The 22,648-nt window shown below is 49.2% G+C and overlaps 1 protein-coding gene across 4 annotated transcripts in view; it reads right to left on the bottom strand.

The window, feature by feature from the left end:
- Positions 1-22,648, bottom strand: part of LOC130106905 (RNA-binding motif, single-stranded-interacting protein 2-like) — a 223,290-nt gene that overhangs the window by 25,742 nt on the left and 174,900 nt on the right. For 3 of the 4 annotated variants that reach the window (XR_008809778.1, XR_008809777.1, XM_056273217.1), the window contains exons 4-13: positions 22,348-22,439; positions 7,472-7,629; positions 7,237-7,316; positions 6,994-7,103; positions 6,736-6,779; positions 6,421-6,514; positions 6,260-6,310; positions 1,690-1,800; positions 1,348-1,428; positions 699-786 (exon numbers count right to left, since the gene is read on the bottom strand). Coding sequence is in view for 1 of the 4 variants with exons in the window: in XM_056273217.1 (XP_056129192.1) it covers positions 706-786; positions 1,348-1,428; positions 1,690-1,800; positions 6,260-6,310; positions 6,421-6,514; positions 6,736-6,779; positions 6,994-7,103; positions 7,237-7,316; positions 7,472-7,629; positions 22,348-22,439 (902 nt within the window). In the remaining 3 variants the exon portion in view is untranslated. The remainder of the gene's footprint in view (positions 1-698; positions 787-1,347; positions 1,429-1,689; positions 1,801-6,259; positions 6,311-6,420; positions 6,515-6,735; positions 6,780-6,993; positions 7,104-7,236; positions 7,317-7,471; positions 7,630-22,347; positions 22,440-22,648) is intronic. The other variant, XR_008809779.1, reaches the window with a different exon arrangement.

Below are 22,648 nucleotides of genomic sequence, written 5' to 3' on the forward strand. Positions count from 1 at the left end.
TGTGTTGCACTGCTGCAGGCTGGGTGAAACGATATTTCAAATAAATAAACAAATGAAGTGTTCCTGATTCCCAAAGAACGACAAATGAAAGGGTTTGATAAGCACTGGAATATGTTTATAAGAAAAAACGAATACTCTTTAAAAACAACCTGCTAGCAACACGGGGCACCTCATTTCTTGTATGAAAGATCATCTGTCAGTGTGCAGTAGAGCGACGTTTTTATAGAATGTGTTACCGTCTGTGGGTGGTGTACTTGACTCATGCTGTTAGGCTGTGACATGCCAACACTTTTTAAAGAGTAACTAAACCCTACAGCATTCAGTGAGTCTGCTGTCATCTACAAGTTCAAAACATGTAAAGGTTAAAAACATGGCAGGCTGGTCTTGGTACTCTGTGATGTAAGCATAGCAGGATAAACACAGCTGCAGCTAATAACATCAGTAATGGGTCTGTTTGATGGCACAGACAGACTGACATACACAGACAGACAGTAAGATAGACAGACAGACACAGTGACAGACAGACAGTAAGACAGACAAGACAGACAGAAAGATAGACCGACAGAAAGACAGAGCCCACACTAACACCTGTCAATAGTTCTGTGGCTGCTGGATCATGCAGAAGATCCGTTAGCCTGCTGCAGCTGTGCACACAAGTACGTGACCTACAATGGACAGGATGGAGAACCTGTCAGTACCTTAGCTTCACTTGGTGTGTTGGTACGAGTAGTTTGTGTGTTCTGCAGGCGTCTCCATGGCAACCTGTTGCTGTTGGCCTCCATTCTCCTTCAAAAAAAAGTTTGCTTTTATTAGTGATGAAATTGTGTGTGCTAAACATTGTTAAGCAACACCATGAAGCAAGAGAAGCAGCCGATACAGCTCTGAATTAAAAATGAGTAAATTATGTTAGGGGCGCACTGATACAGGTACTGGTATCTGATACTGGGTCGATACCAGGCTAAAATTGAGGTTAAGTGTCAGAGATTTTAACCAAGACTAAAATCGGACACCAAAAACCATGAGTAATATGTCATAAATAAAAGCAAAATGGCTTCTATGGATTCTACCTCAACTATTTTACCCACTGACCCCCAAACTAATGGTGTAAGTCTGCACTGTTCAGCAAAAGTACTGGTCAGCCAATTCTTCCAGATTCGTACTTTGACACGGTAGTGAAAAAGTGACATTGGTCCATCCTTAACTACAGTCTACGACGACATTCAGTCCAGTCCTACTTGAGCTTTTGTCCAAGCCACAGCACACACATGAATAATTCCTCCATAACTACATGGGATGAAGTATCAGTCATCCCAGTATGAGTTGGACACGGGCTGTCGGGCTTCCTACCTCAACTGAGACACTGGAGGGAGGCACTGGGGTGTACTGGGGGATGTAGGTCCCCTGCATAGTAGTGTTGGCAGGCATGTACTGTTGAGACAGGTCACAGGAAAATACACACTTAGAGCGCAGTACCAGTGTACAGTGTGTTCAGCAGAGAGTAATTAAAAAGGTTTACTCAGACTGATGTATGAACCATTTTGGGACAATAATGATGATGCACTGGATGGTTCTGTGGGAGTGTTTGTCTTTGTGCATGAATATGGGTGTGTGCGAGTATATGTGTGTATGCATTTGTGTGTGTGTGTGCATGCATGTGTGCACGTGTGCTGAAGAATGACTGGTACTGACAGTGCCTGTGCTGCCCAAGGACAGGTGGCTGAGCTGTTGGGTAAGAGGTCCCATGATGGACGTAGGCTGGATGGACATGGCATGGTCCATGCTCGGGGTCAGGACTGTGCCCTGTGGAGCCGTACACATACACATACACATACACACACACACACACACACACACACACACACACACACACACACACACACACAATTCTGGGCTTTAAATTAAATTCTCCCTGCCTAACTAAATGTTGTATTCCTACCACTGCATGCACAGGTGAAGAAGGGCTTTAACAGAAACAACAGCCCTGCCTCCTGCCTCCTCCAGGGCATGTACAAACTCTTTGACTGAGCAAGCAGACTGTCATTGTGCCTTATCTAACACACCACAGACTGCTGAATCGGTTCATCTGGACAGGTTTGGTTATCAGCACTGTTTGCCATTGACTGCCAACCATAGGAGATTCTGGCCCTGGAGAAGTTGTGCTACATTACTGTCTTCATGCATGCTCCATAATCCAGGTAAGGATATCAAAGACAGTTGACTCAGTTCATCTGGACACAACGTGACCTCTTCAGTCTCACCTGACTGCAGGTGTCCCAACCTTATAAACAATACAGTGACAGCAGGGGTCCCACCCTTATAAACAATACAGTGACTGCAGGTACCTCACCCTTATAAACAATACAGTGACTGCAGGTACCCCACCCTTACAAACAATACAGTGACTGCAGGTGTCCCCACCCTTATAAACAATACAGTGACTGCAGGTACCCCACCCTTATAAACAATACAGTGACTGCAGGTGTCCCACCCTTATAAACAATACAGTGACTGCAGGTGTCCCCACCATTATAAACAATACAGTGACATAACGACCCAAACCAACCACCAGTTTCATATGCAAATATGGGTGCTATCATTAACTAGAGTTACAATGGCCATGTGTACTATTCACAGAGGATTTGGAAATGTTTGCAATCACAGCATCGTAAGATGTTGACATGGCCCACCCCAAGGATCGGGTCCCCCGGCACAAACAGAGCAATATAGTGTAGCTGTTAAGTACCAGGAGGAGTGCCGTGACTTGTACATTAGGGAAACACAGGACAGCTAACACATCAGACCAGGACTACACAGTCTACACCACCTACAGGCCAGTGGCCACTCTTTCAAGGATGAGGATGTGACCATCCTTGATATGGAGGAACACTGGTTTGAATGGGGAGTCAAAGAGGCCATCTGTGTCAAGATCAGGAGTCAGGAACAATTTATTGTCATTTCTTTCATGTACTTGTGTACACAAAAGAAACAAAATTCCGTTTCCCCCAGTCCACAGCAGTATAACACAAAAGACAAAAACACACATCCCAAATTTCCCAAAAACATCAACAAAAAAAAAAAATCACTGTCCAAGGGAACGAACACCAGCCAGGATGACTGTCGGAACTGCCGGTCTGCATAGACTAGCAGTTAGCTTAGCCTGCTGCACTGTGAGATTGCCCGCGGTCTTTCCTCTTCGGGCACAGCTCCAAGCAGGGCTATGGTCCCTGGGCCCACTGGATGCAGCAAACCAGGCTTCCTCAACCGATCCAGCGCCAGCTCTCCCAGCCAGACATCTTCAACACACCTCCCCACCCTCCACACAACGACACTGAAACACAGTCAACACTAGGCAAGGCCACTGCCAGACCGCCCTTGGTGTTATCGGAACTGCCGGTCTGCATGGCCTAACAGTTACCTTAGCCTGCCCCGCTTCTGCGTCCTGTCAGACCACCCTTGGTGTTACCTCCTCGGGCCCAGGACGTAGCAGACGAAGCTGTCCCAACTGATCCAATGCCAGCTCTCCCAGCCATCAAATGAAGACAAAACAAACTTAGACGCAGACGTGGACAAAGACACTGCATGGACGGTACCAGGTTAGGCCGCCGCAAACGTAAGTTCGCGCCACCCTCTTCCCACACAGGTACTGGGTGAGGCCGCTGCAAAAGCAAATTCACGCTGCCATCTTTCCTGAGTACATCTGTCACCATTTTACAATGCTATGATTGCAACTATTCCCCAACCCTCTGTGAATAATACACATGGCCATTGTAACTCAAGTTAATGGTCACACCCATATTTGCATATGAAACTGGTCATGGGTTTTGGTCGTTACGGCACTGTATTGATACCTGCAGTCAGTTGAGACTGAAGAGGTCACTTATGCCACATTTCCACTACATGGTAGCGGCTCATTACTGGAAAGTACTGGCATTTTGGTAACTGTTATCACTTTTCTGGTACCACCTTTGTCGAGGTTCCAAAATAACTGGAGTGGGTACCAAAATCAACGCAGACCAGCTACACTGAGGGGGTACTGTGTTACGGTAACGGAAAACAACACTCTGCGAGTCGGTACCATGTAGTGGAAAGGGGGCGTTAGATGAGTGATGAAATCTCTCTCAATAAACATGTCCAGATGAACTGATTCCACCTTCTGGGATTTCCTTACCTGGATTATTGAGCAAGCATAAACACTACTGTAACAACTCCACCAGTGCCAGAATCTCCTGTTGCTGATAGTCAAAGGCCAACAGCGCTAATAGCCAAAACTAAAAAGTAAACCAGGAGGCGGTACACATAAGCAGAAAGGAGTTTCTGTGGCTGTTTGACTGCTAGCAGTAGGCAATGGAATATCTCCATCTTTATCCCGCTAGCTGATATCCATACCAGACAACTGTCATGATGTAGCCCAGCAACATGCATAATTTGAATGCTCAAACACTGCACAAATAAGACTTTCCAAAACAGGCTTCTTTAGAGTGCACTACTAATATAGGGGATATGGGGAGATACTAGCCTGAGAACCAGATGTTATTTAGTTATTTTTATAGTTATTATTATTATTATAGTTATTTTTTTCTCCCACCCTTATTCTGGGAAGACCCTCCCCTACTCTGCCTCTGATTGGCTAACCCCACCCTAACCCTAACCAACCTAACCAACAAGTACTAGCCAATCAGAGGCAGAGTTCCTGGAATACAGGATCAGGGTAAAAAAAAAAGGCTATTAAATGAATGTCCAAAGGAGTTGAATCAAGTGCTCCGATGGCGACGGGCGCGGCTGGACATCAGAGCACAGGAGAGCCACGCATACCAATAGCTCCAATAACGATGGGTGCGGCCAAACATCAGTACACAAAAGAGTCACTCATATCTATGGCTCTGTTAGCGACTGGCGTTGGTAAAGATCGGATCACAAAGAGCCACGCATATCAATAGCTCTGACAACGACTCCTAGAGGATAAATTCTGAGTCTCATCACCAGCCAGTCAGACTAGCTTGGTCTGGTCAGAAAGGCACGAACTGAGGAAGCCTCTTGGATGAGAGGCGAAACGTCTTCACGGATATATACCAAGTCCAGTTGCACTTGATTCAATTCCTTTGGGTAACCATGACCTGGATGAATGAGAACATTCACAGATATTAGATGAATGGTTGTGATTGGTCAGTTGGAAATCTGTCTGAATGACAGGGCAGATGTGTATATGCCAGAGCAAATGTAAAACATGAGCTCGCACATTTGTCTGGTTCCCAGTCTCGGGATATACTATAAATGCCTGTAAACCTGTAAGTCTGCAAATAGAGACACAGTGTTTGGCTAGCTACTTTCCATTACCACATCAGTAAACTGCTGCTGCCAGCTATGCTAACAGCTATGTAGCATATCTACTATGACTGGCTGCTCCTCTGCCAAATTTCAATTGTGCCCCCATCCTTGGGAAATATGTGGTGGAGGCCAAATGTTTCTAGAGTATGAGATGGACCCGCACTAGACAAGAGGAGCCATTTTGAAATCCAGAAGAACTGTAAAGCTCCCATGCAACGGCACTGAGAGCACCACCAACTTCTGCAGGTTGACCTAGCTGTTGTGTGGGATTTTGTAGGGAGAGGAGGTTTCATTTAACTATTAGCCAAACAACAGCCAGGTATTTTTAGAAGAATGTGAACAACAATATGTGCTGTTGGTTAGTTTCAATTTGGGGGCATCAGATCATTTGTCTTCTCTCAATCTCACTCCCATTCATTAGATCCATTTTTGTGTACAGCTAGTACAGGATGAAGTAACTGCATTATTCTTATGAACACAAAATGAAAAAAGATGTTTTTGGTGAATTTTGAAAACATAGTGTTGCAAATACATATAAATTTAAAGCAGCTAAAAGAGGTAACATGAATGAAAATACATGTTTCATTTCATGAGACCTTTAAGATGAACATATAAAGTAAATGAGAAATGATGAGACCTTCATTTGGCCACCATTTCTCCACACTGAATGAAAGGATTTTAAGCTACATTATCTTGAAACTCTTACATACTCTGCCTTTAACACCATGAAGATAAATAAAACATCAGTAGAGACATACTGGCAGGTCACAGAGTCTAACCTGCGCTGGCTGGCACACATGACAACATAGCTATTGGAGCTCATGAGGCGAGGATTTTAGGGGACACACCCATGAAACGCTTTTCTATCAGGGTTGGCCGGGAAGGAAGGGTACACTGTGGTATCAGAGAAAGGTGGAGGAGACATAGTACTCACGGCTGGCTGCATGAGGTATGACTGATGATGCATCCAGGATGGATTATGTACCTGAAGGTCAGAGGTCACACATAAAAACACAACGGTTTGGATGACACTAGCTGGGTTGTCAGACTTATAGATAGATAGCTAGCTAGATAGATGCTGATTTTATTTCCCACCTGGTAGGACGAGACTGGAGAATGCATGTAGGGGGAGAGGGACGTCTGGGTGATCATTCGGCTTGGGGCCAGACTATAGGGTGAGGAGTAGAAGCTGTGGAACAGGCACAGCACACATTTAAGTGAACTTGGTGACCGGCTGGATCATGTAATCAACCATTTTATGTACATGCAGCTGTGCAATTTATCGACGACACACAAACATTATGCCTTGCATTTCTCCATGTGCCACGAGGGGGCAGCATTTCACAACTTTTTGAGAGCATGGCTGCTGTGGAGGGGTGAGACTGCCTCCTGTCACTCCATGACACTCACCCATTCTGTAAGGCCGTGGGGTCATACGCAAGCGTCATTCCTCCCTGGGAAAACAACACAGGATTCAGAACCTCTGAAGTCATGCATTCACTGGTGGAGTCAGTACTAAAGCAGTTGGCTAGCACAGCCAATTTGGACCAATATAAAATGAAAAAAGTGATATTCTAACATATTCTTACATCAGCTTGCACAACCCCAAACTGTTAGCTTGAAAGAACCATGCAGAGCAGGGTTTATTAGCTTGATGATCAGTCTTACCGTCTCCCCATCTCTGGCCCAAGGCCTTCCATTGTGAAGGTATTTCCCCTGGTTCTGCCTCCTCTTCTGACCCCCGTCTGCAAACTTACATAATAAGGGCTCTGTAGGCACTATGAAAGCAACAGAGCAAATAAAAGATTGAATTCCAGGGCCACAGAAAAAAAAGACAAACTCGAGCTCGGACGAAAAAGCAGAACCATTATCTGATTTCCACTGTGTGAAAAAAAAAATCAATTTTCTCACCAGGCACTCCAGGTGGAGTCTTGATGAATTTGCCATTGAAATGCTGAATAATGGCCTCACACTTCTCTGTGGATTCCATTCTGAAATGTGAGCAAAGTCAAGTTTACTCCCACATGTGAAATACAGTTTGCAGTTACAAGGCCTGGATCCGCCTGAACAGCACTCCAACTAGCTCATCATTGCCAATCAAAACCACACTTGACAAGTGAATGGTGTCAGCTCGCTATGGTCTGACCTGGCAAACCCCACACCGCGGCTGGTCCCGTTGGTGTCACGGAGGATGCGGGTGGAGATAACCTGGCCAAAGGACTTGAGCATGCTCTCCAGCTCCTGCTCATCCATGGACACCGGCAGGTTGGAGATGTAGAGATTGGTAGGGTCCTGCTCCTGTTGCTGTGTGGGGGGAGGGAGGGCATACAGGAATCAGTTTTCATCCGGGTATTTGCTGGCAGACATGAAAAGCTGCAGTGTTTCAGTAGATGGTCATGAAATATAGTTTTACAGTGACACTGTCCTTTCGCAGGCACACTGCAGCTCCACAGGCCTCTCGGTTTTCTTGAATGTGAATGCCGACATGGGCCCATGAATATGTCCTCACACAACAGGACAAACAAAGTTAGAAAGTTTGTTTTGTAGTCTCATCTGTCTGTCTACACACACAAAACAAGTAAAAAAGGAATTCAAATGGCGGTTAAAAGGGAAAACAAAACGGGAATTCAAATGTAATAGGAATGATCCGTGGTTTGAAAGTGAAACCTTGTGTGACTGTGCAGAAACAGACAGGAAGCCAGGCGTGAAGTGAAATAGTTCACACAGCAACAGCAGCCTGGCAACCAGTAAAGTCTGTGGCCCGTACGAGGAGGGGTGGAAGCAGAGAGGGCGGAGAGAGGGACGAGGAAAGGGTGGAGGGAGGAAAGAAAGTTGAGAAAAATTATTGGCCTTTTACGCCAGTGGATTTGTACAGGAGAAGGGGGGGGGTAATAGGAGTCTTGGGTAATGGAGGAACAGGATCAGAGAGAAGCGATTTTAATGAAAAGGAAGAGGAGATAAATGTTCCGTGATAACAAGGCTCCCCTCCTTCCTTTGGAATTTCTGTTCTGAGTTTCCTCTCTGTCATTTAACATTCCAGCCTCTCTCCCTCGCTCGGCCCGTCATTACTAGGTTTTAACAATCCACCACTATCAGGCCTTTTCTAAGTCTCGCACCGTACCAACAGTCCAATTCATGTGAGATGATCAAACCAGTCATTTGCATGGACCAGGGTAAGCCCGACACTAGATCCAACACCAAAGATACAGGGAGCAGAACGTTGACTGGAACATCAGTTTTTCATGCGTGATCAGCCAGATTCGCCAAGGGTGTTATGGAATGACAAATGAATTTGTGGTGTTGATGTTCGTCACATCAATTTTATATATATTTAAATATATCTATCTGCCCTGCGATGGCCTGGCAGCCTGTTCAGGGTGTCTCCCCGCCTGCTGCCCAGTGACTGCTGGAATAGGCTCCAGCATCCCCGCGACGCTGAGAGCCGGATAAGCGGTTCAGATAATGGATGGATGGATCGATATATCTGCGATGCCGTAGGGTGTCTGGGCTCAGCCTTAGAGATAGGGTGAGGATCTCGGACATCTGGAGGGAGCTCGGAGTAGAGCTGCTGTTCCGTTCACGTCGAAAGGAGCCTGTTGAGGTGGTTCGGGCATCTGATTAGGATGCCTCCTGGGCGCCTTCCTTTGGAGGTTTTCCGGGAACGGCCAACTGGGAGGAAACCCTGGGGTAGACCCAGAACTCACTGGAGGGACTACATGTCCAATCTGGCCTGGAAACGCCTTGGGATCCCCCAGGAGGAGCTGGAGAGCGTTGCTGGGGAGAGGAATGTCTGGAGTGCCCTACTTAGCTTGCTGCCACCGTGACCCAACCCCAGAGAAGCGGTTGAAGATGAATGTGTATATATATATATGTGTGTGTGTGTGTATATATATATATATATATATATATATATATATATATATATCTACATATATATATATACACACACGTATATATATATATATAGAGAGAGAGAGAGAGAGAGAGAGAGAGAGAGAGAGAGAGAGAGAGAGAGAGCAAGAGAGAGAGAGAGATTGACAACCGATGATTGCTTATGGCATGAAACAGGCTTGTACTGTCTCTGCTCTGGGTGATGTTCTGCTGGGAAACCTTGGTTGTGAATATGATGAGGGTCAAACCTTCAGCACTGCTAAGAATGTGTTGGTTTATGGTAAACATCAACATTCAAATGTCTCCAATCACCAGTTGCATTTCACAGTCTAACCTGTCATTTTTCACATTCTCCCTGATGAACAGTTAATGTGGTCGGTGAACACACATACTGATCAGTACTTAAGGTTTGACTCTCATCATCCACTGGAGCACAAACTAGGAGTCATCAGGACACCGTACCACCGAGCTGACAACGTCCCCACCGACACAGTCGCCCAAACAGTGCACCAGCCGATGGAAGAGAGGAGGACAACAGCTGTCCAAGTGTAAACCAGTGGCGATTCCGTATGTGGCGGGGGTGCCGGAAAAGCTGAGATGCGTATTTTCCAAACACCGAGTCTTAGTTGCTTTCAAACCCCAAAACACACTGCACCAGAAGTTGGTCCACCCCAAGGATTAGGTCCCCCGGCACAAACAGAGCAATATAGTGTAGCTGTTAAGTGCCAGGAGGATTGCTGTGACTTGTATATCGGGGAGACTAAACAGACGCTGGCCAAGAGGATGGCATAACACAGGAGAGCTAACATGTCAGGCCAGGACTCCACAGTCTACACCATCTTCAGGCCAGTGACCACTCTTTCAAGGATGAGGATGCACAATGACTGCTGGGGTAGGCTCCAGCATCCTCACGGCCCTGAGAGCAGGATGAGCGGTTTGGATAATGGATGGATGGATGTGCACATCCTTGATAGGGAGGAACGCTGGTCTGTATAGAGGCCATCTATGAAGAGGAAATGACCGTCCCTGAACTGAGGGGGGGGGGGGCTATCTAAGCGTACCTCTGCCACCATCTTACAATGATGTGATTGCAGCCATTTCCCAATCCTCTGTGAATAGTACACATCAGGAATCAGGGTCACAAACAATTTGTCACTTCTTTCAAGCACTTGCAAAGTCAAAAGAAACGAAATTTTGTTTCACCCAGCCCACAGCAGTGCAACACAAAAGATAAAAACACACATCCAAAATGTCCAAAAAACGCCAAAAAAAAAAACAGAACAGAAGCAGTTAGCTTAGCCTGCCCCGCGTCCGCGTTCTGTCAGACCGCCCTCGGTGCTTCCTGTTCGGGCGCAGCTCCAGGCAAGGCCGCGGTCCTTGGGCCCACAGGACTCAGCAGACCAAGCTCTCTCAGCCGATGCAACGCCAGCTCTCCGAGCCATTAAACAAACAAATAAACAAAAATAATCGAAGATCATAATAAGAACTTCACACAATGACACAAACTTAGACGCAGACGTGGACAAAGACACCGCATAGTCGGTACTGGGTGAAGCCGCTGCAAACATGAGTTCACGCCGCCATCTTCCCACACCGGAGGCCACCGAAAGGCCGCCACGTGGCCTCCGAAACTCTAGTTAATGGTCGCGGCAGTTTGCATATGAAGCTGGTCGTTGGTTTCGTCGTTATGCCAGTGTTGTTTATAAGTTGAGTGATGAAACATTTCTTCAATAAACCATGTGTCCAGGAGAACCGACTCAACCTTCTTTCTTTGAGCTTTTATTCAAACTAGTGTAGAGCCGAAGGAACGGAGAAGACCGTAGGTTCACACTTTAGCCGTGTAGGCAACTTTCTTTAATCCACGGTAAATCAGAGAGAAAACAAAACCACAGCTCGACTGAGCGGAGGTGGCAAGAATAACCAGAAAACTGGCTGGACAACCATAACTTAACCCTGCGTTAACCTGCCAGGGCAACCATGACTTAACCCTTAGTTCCTGGGTTGAATTCTGTCCCCAATACGTGTCCACCACATGAGCCCCCCCAAAATTCGCCCTAGTAATCGAAGTCAGGCAGGCGCGGGGGGACGACCGGCCGTCCGCGGCGGCTCCGGATAACAGGGGCCGGAGTGTCTCTGGGAGGCATTGACGCGGGCCTGTGGAGGTCGGCCTGAGGAGCAGAAGAGGCAGCTCGGGTCTCCACGGGGGGAGGAGGCGGAGCCGGGGGACGACTGCGACGAGGAGGTTGGGCTAACTCCAACGGCTGCGTCAAGTCCAGGTGTGCGGGTTTAACTCGGTCCACTGAAACATGCTCGGCCGTGCCCCCAAAATCCACCATCAGGTGCTTAGTTCCCCGTTCCAGGACGCGGAAGGGGCCGTCATAAGGGGGTTGCAGAGGGGGGCGGTGTGCGTCGTGACGGATGAACACGTAGTCCGCTGACTGCAGACCTGGGGGCACCTGGGAAACCGGAGCGCCGTGTTGGGCGGTAGGGACGGGTGTGAAAGCTCTGACCCCGTCCAGCAAGGAGGCTCGTTGGTCCACAGCTGACCAGGGACGCGTTGCATTGGGCATGAAATCGCCTGGGACTCGCAGCGGCGTGCCGTACACCAGCTCCGCAGAGGAGGCTTGTAGGTCTTCCTTCGGGGCGGTCCGCAGGCCCAGCATGACCCATGGGAGCTTGTCGACCCAGTTGCAGTCCTTGAGAGTAGCCCGAAGCGCAGCCTTCATGGACCGGTGGAAGCGCTCACATAGGCCGTTCGCCTGAGGGTGGTAGGCGGTAGTGCGATGAAGCTTGACGCCCAGAGCCTCACCCACAGCATTCCATAGCTCTGAGGTAAACTGTGGCCCGCGGTCAGATGAAAGGTCGGAAGGCGTACCGAAACGTGAGACCCACAACCCAATAAAAGCCCGGGCCACATCAGCAGACGTCGTGGATGCCAGGGGAACAGCTTCAGGCCAGCGCGTAGTCCTGTCCACCACAGTGAAGAGGTAGGTGAACCCATGGGAGGGGGGTAGGGGACCAACCAGGTCGACGTGGACATGGTCAAATCGTCTCTCCGGCACTGCGAAGCGTTCCAGGGGCGCCTTAATGTGGCGGTGTATCTTAGCCCGCTGACAGGCAACACACGAGTCGGCCCACGCTTTCACGTCTCTCTTAAGTCCCTCCCACACAAACTTAGCAGAGGTCAGGCGCACGGATGGCTTACCGCCTGGATGAGAGAGGCCGTGCACAGCTTCAAATACGGGGCGTCTCCAGCTGTGCGGGACGATGGGCCTGGGCTGTCCTGTGGAGACGTCACACAGGAGGGTGACACCTGTGTCGCTGAAAGGAACGTCCTGCAGGCGGAGCCCCGTGTCGGAGGCCCGGAGACGGAGGATGCTCGGGTCCGTGGCCTGGTCAGCAGCCATCTGTGCATAGTCAAGGCCTAGGTGGACCGCTCCAATCACTGCCCTAGAGAGGCAGTCAGCTACCTGGTTAGACTTACCAGCGACGTGCTGGATGTCGGTAGTGAATTCCGAAATGTAGGAGAGTTGTCGCTGCTGGCGAGCGGACCATGGCTCGGCCGTCTTGGACATGGCAAACGTGAGGGGCTTGTGGTCCACGTACGCAGTAAACTCGCGGCCCTCTAGCAGGAAACGGAAATGCCGGACGGCGAGCCAGAGACCGAGGAGTTCCCTGTCAAAAGTACTATACTTGCGCTCTCGGGGTGTAAGCTGGCGACTGAAAAAGGCCAAAGGCTGCCAAGCCCCCCCCACCCACTGTTCGTGAACCGCACCAACAGCATAGTCCGATGCATCCGTGGTTATGGAAATAGGCGCTGTAGGTGAAGGATGCGCTAGCAGGGTAGCCTGGGAGAGCGCAGCTTTAGTCTCGGTGAACGCACGGTCCCGCTCTGCTGTCCAGTCGACCGCCTGGTTGGGGGACATGCCTTTCAGCGCCTCGTACAGTGGCCGGATGATAAAGGCGGCTCGGGGAATGAAGCGGTGGTAGAATGTCACCATCCCGATGAACTCCCTGAGCGCACGAGCTGTTTGGGGGCGCGGAAAGGCCGCCACCGCTTCCACCTTTGAGGGCAGGGGGACTGCCCCGTCCCCAGTGATGCGGTGCCCGAGGAAATCAATGGTTGTCAGCCCGAACCGGCACTTCGCCGGGTTGACGATCAGCCCATGCTGGCTGAGGCGTGTGAAGAGGGCATGAAGATGGGACAGGTGTTCTTCCTCGGAGGCGCTGGCGATGAGTATGTCGTCCAAATAGACGAAGATGAAAGGAAGGCCACGGAGCACTGAATCCATCAGCCGCTGAAAGGACTGGGCCGCGTTTTTGAGTCCAAATGGCATTCGTAGGAATTCAAATAGGCCGAATGGGGTAGTCACCGCTGTCTTGGGGATGTCTGAGGGGTGCACGGGAACTTGATGATAACCACGGACCAGGTCGACTTTTGAGAAGACGCATTTGCCAGACAGGTTTGCAGAAAAGTCCTGGATATGCGGGACAGGATAGCGGTCGGGCGTGGTGGCGTCATTTAGTCGGCGGTAGTCCCCGCATGGGCGCCAACCTCCATCAGGCTTAGCGACGATGTGGAGTGGGGACGCCCACGGGCCGTCAGAGCGGCGGATGATCCCCATGCGTTCCAGGTGCTCGAACTCAGACTTGGCAATGGCGAGTTTGGCGGGGTCGAGACGCCTGGCTCTGGCGTAGACCGGGGGCCCCTTCGTAGCAATGTGATGCTCCACCCCATGCTTAGCGGTGGGTGCAGAGAAGGTAGGCTGGGTGAGGTCAGGGAACTCAGCGAGGAGGCGGTTGAACTTGTCTGCCTCTGAGAGAGAGTTGGCTAGACCTGCATAGGCCGCTTCCCTCCGCGTACATGCGAAGGAGGAGAAGGTTAAGGCATCGACCAGACGGCTGTTCTGAATGTCCACTAGCAAACCGTAAGCGCACAAAAAATCAGCTCCGAGGAGGGGAAGCGTTACATTGGCCATGACGAACTCCCACGTGAAACGTTGTCCACCAAAACACAGTTCTACAGACCGCACGCCGTAGGTGTGGATAGGGCTGCCGTCAGCCGTCGCCAACTGGGGGCCCCGCTCCCCGCCCATGATGTCGACGTCAGTAGCAGGGAGCACACTTCTCTGTGCGCCCGTGTCACAAAGAAATCGCCGACCGGAGATGGTGTCAAGGATGAAGAGTAGCCTGCTCGTATCGCCAACACTCATGGCCACTACTGAGTGTTGGCCCTCTCGTTTCCCGTCGGCCTGTAGTTGCAGGGGGAACGGCACCGTTTAGCTTTCGCACCAAATCGAGCGTGGTACATACAGAGTCCAGAGGGCTTGTAGCGGTCTGATGCTGTGGCGCCACCGTCGGGCCACGCCCGCGATGTCGGCGGGGGGCCAGTGAAGGTAGGAGCCAGCACCCCGGCATGGGAGGAACGTTGTGTAGCGACGAAGAATCGGTCAGCCTCCTTTGCCAGCTCACGGGGATCAGTGATGGTGGAGTTAGCGAGCGCAGTCTGGACGTGGGGCGGCATGTTGCGCAGAAACAGCTCCATAAACAGGAAACATGGCTTTTCTTGACCCAGTAGGTTTAACATCCTGCTCATTAGCTCCGATGGTTTGCCATCTCCCAAGCCCTGAATTGCGAAGAGGCGACGTGCTCTCTCCGTTGTTGACAGTTCAAAAGTTTCAAGGAGGATATGTTTAAGTGCGGCGTATTTACCATCGGCCGGTGGGTTGGTTATGAAACCGCTTATCCTGGAAGCCGTAGCGCCCCCCAGCGCTGCCACTACGTAATAGTACCTGGTCTCGTCTGCTGTTATGTCTCTGAGCGCGAACTGTGCCTCAGCCTGCGCGAACCATGTAGCCGCGGAAGACTCCCAAAACTCCGGCAGTTTAATTGCAACGGCGTTCGTAGCCATAATGTGTGTGGTTTCAGAAAACTTATCCGAAAACCGACGTCGGGGTCACCAGTGTAGAGCCGAAGGAACGGAGAAGACCGTAGGTTCACACTTTAGCCGTGTAGGCAACTTTCTTTAATCCACGGTAAATCAGAGAGACAACAAAACCACAGCTCGACTGAGCGGAGGTGGCAAGAATAACCAGAAAACTGGCTGGACAACCATAACTTAACCCTGCGTTAACCTGCCAGGGCAACCATGACTTAACCCTTAGTTCCTGGGTTGAATTCTGTCCCCAATACGTGTCCACCACACTAGCAACTATTCCCGATAACTATTATGCAAATTAAAACCACGGATTACTTACAGACGTGTGTTCTTCCGGGTTCAAACATCACGGGACAGACGCGTGTTCTTCCGGGTTCAAACATTACGGGACAGACGTGTGTTCTTCCGGGTTCAAACATCACGGGACAGACGTGTGTTCTTCCGGGTTGAGGCAGATAAAAATGAACAGAGGAGAAACAACAACAGTTCTACTTACAATTTTTACAGCGCAAATCAAACTACGGCAAGTCTACATGGACAAACAGTTTCTTCTTCTTCTTCTTCTTCTTCTTCTTCTTCTTCTTCTGGGCACCCGGGTAGCGTAGCGGTCGATTCCGTTGCCTGCAACATGGGATCGCCGGGTCGAATCCCCGTGTTACCTCCGGCTTGGTCGGGTGTCCCTGCAGACACAATTGGCCGTGTCTGCGGGTGGGAAGTCGGATGTGGGCATATGTCCTGGTCGCTGCACTAGCGCCTCCTCTGGTCAGTCGGGGGTGCCCCGGATCGGCAGAGAGGGGGTGGAGCAGCGAACGGGACGCGTATCGTGAACGGGACGCCTCAAAAAGAGTGGGGTAATTGATACTGGCGGTTGGCAAAGAACGAACTGGTGCATTACCGCCTCCAGCTGGTATGGAGAGTCGATCAAACGGTCTATTAGTTACACCCCCCCCCCCCAAAAAAGCAAAACTCAAATGTTCACAATGAAATTGGTTAATCTAAGCAACTAAAACAAGATTCTATAACACTCAGCTGAATTCTTCTGTAGAATATCTACTAAATCAAATTGTGCTTTTCTTTCCCTGAGGTGTTGAGTCAGACGCCTTGTTTCTGCCTCACATGTCGGACAACATATCCCGACATGCTCTGCTGTGTCCTCTGGCCCACAGTCGTCACTGCTGCCTGTGTTGTGTTTGCTAGTTTGAAAAGTGTACTGTTTAGTCCAGTGTGTCCAAATCCGAGTCTTGAAATTATTGTCTCGTCTCTGCTGTTCCTTCCCGCACACCTAATTTCTCCCGCTTTCCTCTGAACTGTGTAAAACCACCGCCCTGTCCTCTCTTCCTCCCTCTCTTTTGCCACCTTTCCTTCAGTCTGTGCTTAACAATGCTGTTTATTTCTGTCTTGCTTCTTCACACGGTCACACCGCCAGACGCAGCACGCAGGCAGAGCACTAGACTAGACGGACCCGAGGAGGAGATCTAAATTTTATCCTGGACAGACATGTATCACCTACGTCACTGGCCTGCCCGTCACCCTGTAAGCCTCCCTGCAAGCTGACGGCCCAGTCTCCCAGTTTGGATCCATGGTGGCCCAGTCTCCCAGGTTGGATCCATGGTGGCCCAGTCCCCCAGTTTGGATCCATGGTGGTCCAGTCGCTCAGTTTGTATCCATGATGGCCCAGTCTCCCAGTTTGGATCCATGGTGGCCCAGTCTCCCAGTTTGGATCCATGGTGGCCCAGTCGCTCAGTTTGGATCCATGGTGGCCCAGTTGCTCAGTTTGGATCCATGGTGGCCCAGTCGCTCAGTTTGGATCCATGGTGGCCCAGTCTACCAGTTTGGATCCATGGTGGCCCAGTCTCCCAGTTTGGATCCATGGTGGCCCAGTCGCTCAGTTTGGATCCATGGTGGCCAAGTCTCTCAGTTTGGATCCATGGTGGTCCAGTCTCTCAGTATGGATCCATGGTGGTCCAGTCTCTCAGTTTGGATCCATGGTGGTCCAGTCTCTCAGTTTGGATCCATGGTGGTCCAGTCTCTCAGTATGGATCCATGGTGGTCCAGTCTCTCAGTATGGACCCATGGTGGCCCAGTCTCTCAATTTGGATCCGCTGTGAGTGAGGCAACACCAGGCCGTTATGCAACACTGGTGCCTGGACAAGGTCGTGATCAAGATAAACCCACAGGAGTGCCAGGCTGTACGACACAACCACAAAATAAACCCTCCCTTCTTCATCCCAGCTTCTTCTTCCTCATCTGAGGGAAGAAAACAGTTTGTTCCACACTCACACCAGCATTAAACCTGTGTAGTTAGAGACACTTCACCGAGTCCTGCTGAACGGACTCTTACACTGCTCTTTATTTTCCCTATTGTCAGCTCCACACTGAACACTGTATACACATTGAACATGCACTGTACACGCACTGTAAACGCACTGTACACACACTGTACACACAATGTACACACACCGTACACACACCGTACACACACAGTACACACACTGTACACACACCGTACACACACAGTACACGCACTGTACACACACTGTACACACACTACACGAACTGTACACACTGTATACACACCGTACACACACCGTACACGCACTGTACACACACTGTACACACTCTTTACACACACTTTACACACACTGTACACACACTGTACACACACCGTACACACACCGTACACACACAGTGTACATGCACTGTAAACACACCGTACACACACTGTACACACATTGTACACGCTCTGTAACGCACTGTACACACTGTACACGCACCGTACACACACCGTACACACACACTGTACATGCACTGTACGCACACTGTACACACACTGTACACACACTGTACACGCTCTGTACACACACTTTACACACACCTTACACACACTGTACACACACTGTACACACACTGTACATGCACTGTACGCACACTGTACACACACTGTACACACACCGTACACACACACTGTACATGCACTGTAAACACACCGTACACACACTGTACACACACTGTACACGCTCTGTACACGCACTGTACACACACTGCACACACACCGTACACACACACTGTACATGCACAGTACACACACTGTACACGCTCTGTACACACACTGTATACACACCGTACTAACACTGTACACGCACTGTACACACACTGTACACACACAGTACACGCACTGTACACACACTGTACAAACACTGTACACACAGTACACGCACTGTACACACACTGTACACACACTTTACACACACCTTACACACACTGTACACACACTGTACACGCTCTGTACACACACTTTACACACACCTTACACACACTGTACACACACTGTACACGCACTGAACACACACCGTACACACACTGCACACACACTGTACATGCTCTGTACACGCACTGTACACACCGTACACACACTGGACTCACTGTACACACAGTGTACACACCATACACACACTGTACACACACCGTGCAAACACTGTACACGCACTGTACACACATCGTACACACATTGTACACGCACTGTAGACACATTGTACACGCTCTGTACACACTGTACACACACCGTACACACACTGTACAAGCACTGTACACACACTGTACATACACTGTACACGCTCTGTACACACAGTACACACGCTGTACACACAAGGTACACACACTGTATGCACACTGTACACGCGCTGCACATGCAATGTACACACACTGTACAAGCACTGTACACACACTGTACACAAACACACACACACACACACAGTACAAGCACTGTACACACACTGTACACGCTCTGTACATGCACTGTACACGCACTGGTATCTGTGCCAGCTCTCACATATATCAGTGTGTAGACGACTGTGATTTGGTGTGTGTGTGTGTGTGTGTGTGTGTGTGTGTGTGTGTGTGTGTGTGTGTGTGTGTGTGTGTGTGTGTGTGTGTGTGTGTGTGTGTGTGTGTGTGAAAAGTAGTGTGCATGACCTGACATCTGAATTTGAACAGGGAGGTGCTGGGAAGTGAAAATGGCTCTATTTATAACCCTGCTATTGTTCCCCTTCCCTTATAGTCACACACACACACACACACACACACACACACACACACACACACACACACACACACACACACACAAGTTTGCGCAGCTATTGTTGTTAGGACATTGCATTGACTTCCATTCATTGTGAACAGCCTAACTCAAACCCCTGCCCTTACCCAGGACCTTACCCCTGACCTTACCCAGGACCTTACTCAGGACCTTACCCAGGACCTCACTCAGGACCTTACCCCTGCCCTTGCCCAGGACCTCACTCAGGACCTTACCCAGGACCTCACCCAGGACCTTACCCAGGACCTTACCCCTGCCCTTACCCAGGACCTTACCCGGACCTTACCCCTGCTCTTACCAAGGACCTTACCCAGGACCTTACTCAGGACCTTACCCAGGACCTTACCCCTGCCCTTACCCAGGACCTTACCCAGGACTTCAGCCCTGACCTTACCCAGGACCTTACCCCTGCCCTTACCCAGGACCTTACCCTGGACCTTACCTCTGCCCTTACCCAGGACCTTACCCAGGACCTTACCCTGGACCTTAGCCCTGACCTTACCCAGGACCTTACCCTGGACCTTAGCCCTGACCTTACCCAGGACCTTAGCCCTGACCTTACCCAGGACCTTACCCAGGACCTTACCCCTGACCTTACCCAGGACCTTACTCCTGCCCTTACCCCTTGCCCTTACCCAGGACCTTACCCCTGCCCTTACCCAGAACCTTACCCAGGACCCAAGACATGATGTGTTGCCTCATTAGGACCAGGCTCTGGTCCCCACAAGGACTACTGGTCCTGAAAAACTCGGTGTTTATACCAGAAAAAGGTATCCAAGATGTAACAAAGATGTATATACACACACACACACACACACACACACACACACACACACACACACACACACACACACACACAGAGTTGTTGTGAGTGTGTGGTTGTGAATGTGTAAAGTTTAAAACATGTGTGTCTGACTCTGACGGAGAACAACACACCCTTCAACAACCAGAGGGAAGTGCAAGAGGGAATATTTTACTGTTTAAAAAAAAGTTGACATAACTGGGACATATCATCCGATACTCTCCCACCCCAGTTGACATCAGACAACCGGCCAGTACTTGTGACCTTAAGTAACCCACTGACGTGGAGCCCTCTGTGTATTTTTAGGTTTTTGCAGCAGATATCAAAACACCTCTGACTGCGCACATGTCGTGTAGGCTGGAGTAAGCATTGGTGTGGAGTTGTGGTTGTAGGGTTTCGAGATACACAGGATGGGCTGGGGGCAGCACTTAACTCCAGCGTTGTGTTTGGTTGCAGAAGCAGCAGTGCCAGTCTGCTGGCAGATGCATGTGTTACAGTGTGTCCTGGGCCGGGTGGAGGGACACCCTGGTGTTGCACTGCAGTGGGTCTGTGTGGGTGCAGGACACAGGAGGGTGGGGGAGTAGGAACACCGGAGTGGAGTATATTAAGTGCTAGTGTCAGCCCTAGGCCTAGGCCCAGCTGACAGACAATGCCGGCCCATTGTGTCTGTCCCATTGATGGTGGGTGTAGGGGCACCCTCCCCTAGGGTCCCTCAATGGGGAGCCTGAGAGCCACAGAGGGATCAGCTTAACAGGCCAACAAGAGTCGCTTTGAGTGCAGACACTTAGACTAAGAGCCACTACAAGCTGCACAACAAGGGCAGGTTAGCAACATCCACTGGTGTGGAGGAGGAGGAGGGAGCAATGAAGAGGGGCCGGGAAGTGAAAAGGGGATGAACAGAATCAAACAACTCAGGGTAATAAGGAAGGAAAGGGAAAGGAAGGGCAGGGAGGGGAGACCGTTTAAAAAAAAAAGTCTGGATGGGAAACATTGAAACCTTAATCTCAAAGAACATAAAGGAAGTGCAGTGTGGATTTAATGAACTAGGTTTTGTGCTTCACAACCTCAACTCAAGCAGTCTTTATTACAGCTTCAATTCCTGAACACCTTCACAAGTCAAGCTAACAGGACGTTTGGCCACCAACCTTTCCAGCCAGCCTTTATTCGTGGATCTATAAGCCAGGTGAAGACAAGCACACATCTCTACAAACCTGAGTTTGTCTTGAATCCCGAGTTTGTCTTGAATCTCGAGTTTGTCTTGAATCCCGAGTTTGTCTTGAATCATGAGTTTTCTTGAATCGTGAGTTTGTCTTGAATCCCAAGTTTGTCTTGAATCCTGAGTTTGTCTTGATCCCGAGTTTTTCTTAAATCATGAGTTTTCTTGAATCGTGAGTTTGTCTTGATCCCGAGTTTGTCTTAAATCATGAGTTTTTTTGAATCGTGAGTTTGTCTTGAATCCCAAGTTTGTCTTGAATCGTGAGTTTTTCTTGAATCGTGAGTTTGCCTTAAATCATGAGTTTTCTTGAATCGTGAGTTTGTCTTGAATCCCAAGTTTGTCTTGAATCGTGAGTTTGTCTTGAATCCCGAGTTTGTCTTAAATCATGAGTTTTCTTGAATCGTGAGTTTGTAATGAATCCTGAGTTTGTCTTGAATCATGAGTTTGTCTTAAATCATGAGTTTTCTTGAATCATGAGTTTGTCTTGAATCCCGAGTTTGTCTTGAATCCTGAGTTTGTACTGAATCCTGAGTTTGTCTTGAATCCCGCGCTTGTTTTAAATCATGAGTTTTCTTGAATCCTGGGTTTTTCTTGAATCTCGAGTTTGTCTTGAATCCCGAGTTTGTCTTGAATCCTGAGTTTGTCTTGAATTCTGAGTTTGTCTTGAATCCTTGCCAATCAGGGTTCAACGTGTTTACCTTTGAGATGACAGAGAATTAACAAGTGTGTGTCTGCATACGTTGGTCTGTGCCCATTTCCATACACATGTGTGTGTTTTTGTCTGCTTGTGTGAGAAAGAGGCTGACATCACCCGTGTCTTCAAATTTTGGTTAAAACGGCCCAGTGGACTATTTGATAATCAAACATTTCAACAGTGGTGAAGTAAAACTAAACAGAAATGACACGACGAGGCCCGGCTGAACCAGACCTGCTAAACTCAATATGCCATGGTGATGAGAAGAGGTGCATCTTTAAAGAGAGAGGGCAGTAGACGACATGGGTTGTCACAAATGGGCCTCATAAGGAATGACTCTACACCATCTTTTACAATAGACATGAACAGGAGATAGTAGACTTACTTTGGCCATCTGAGCCTGGACACCGCTGGACTTCAGCGATGTGACGGCCTTCTGGGCTGCTGCTGGACTGTCAAAGTCCACAAAGCCATACCCTGTTTTGCAATTGGGGGTAAAACAAAAAACACGTTAAAATTATTGTACCGACAAGAATAAGTAACCACACTCATAAATAAAAGGGGGCCCAGCAGTCTACACAAATAATACATAATTTTGTCAGGTCTCAAATTGAGATGGATCAAAGCATGTCCACGGAAAAGATGAATGATGAGGGTCTGTAGATATTCAATTCAATTCAATTCAA

This window comes from Lampris incognitus, chromosome 2, assembly GCF_029633865.1.
Source record: "Lampris incognitus isolate fLamInc1 chromosome 2, fLamInc1.hap2, whole genome shotgun sequence".
Lineage (NCBI taxonomy): Eukaryota > Metazoa > Chordata > Actinopteri > Lampriformes > Lampridae > Lampris > Lampris incognitus.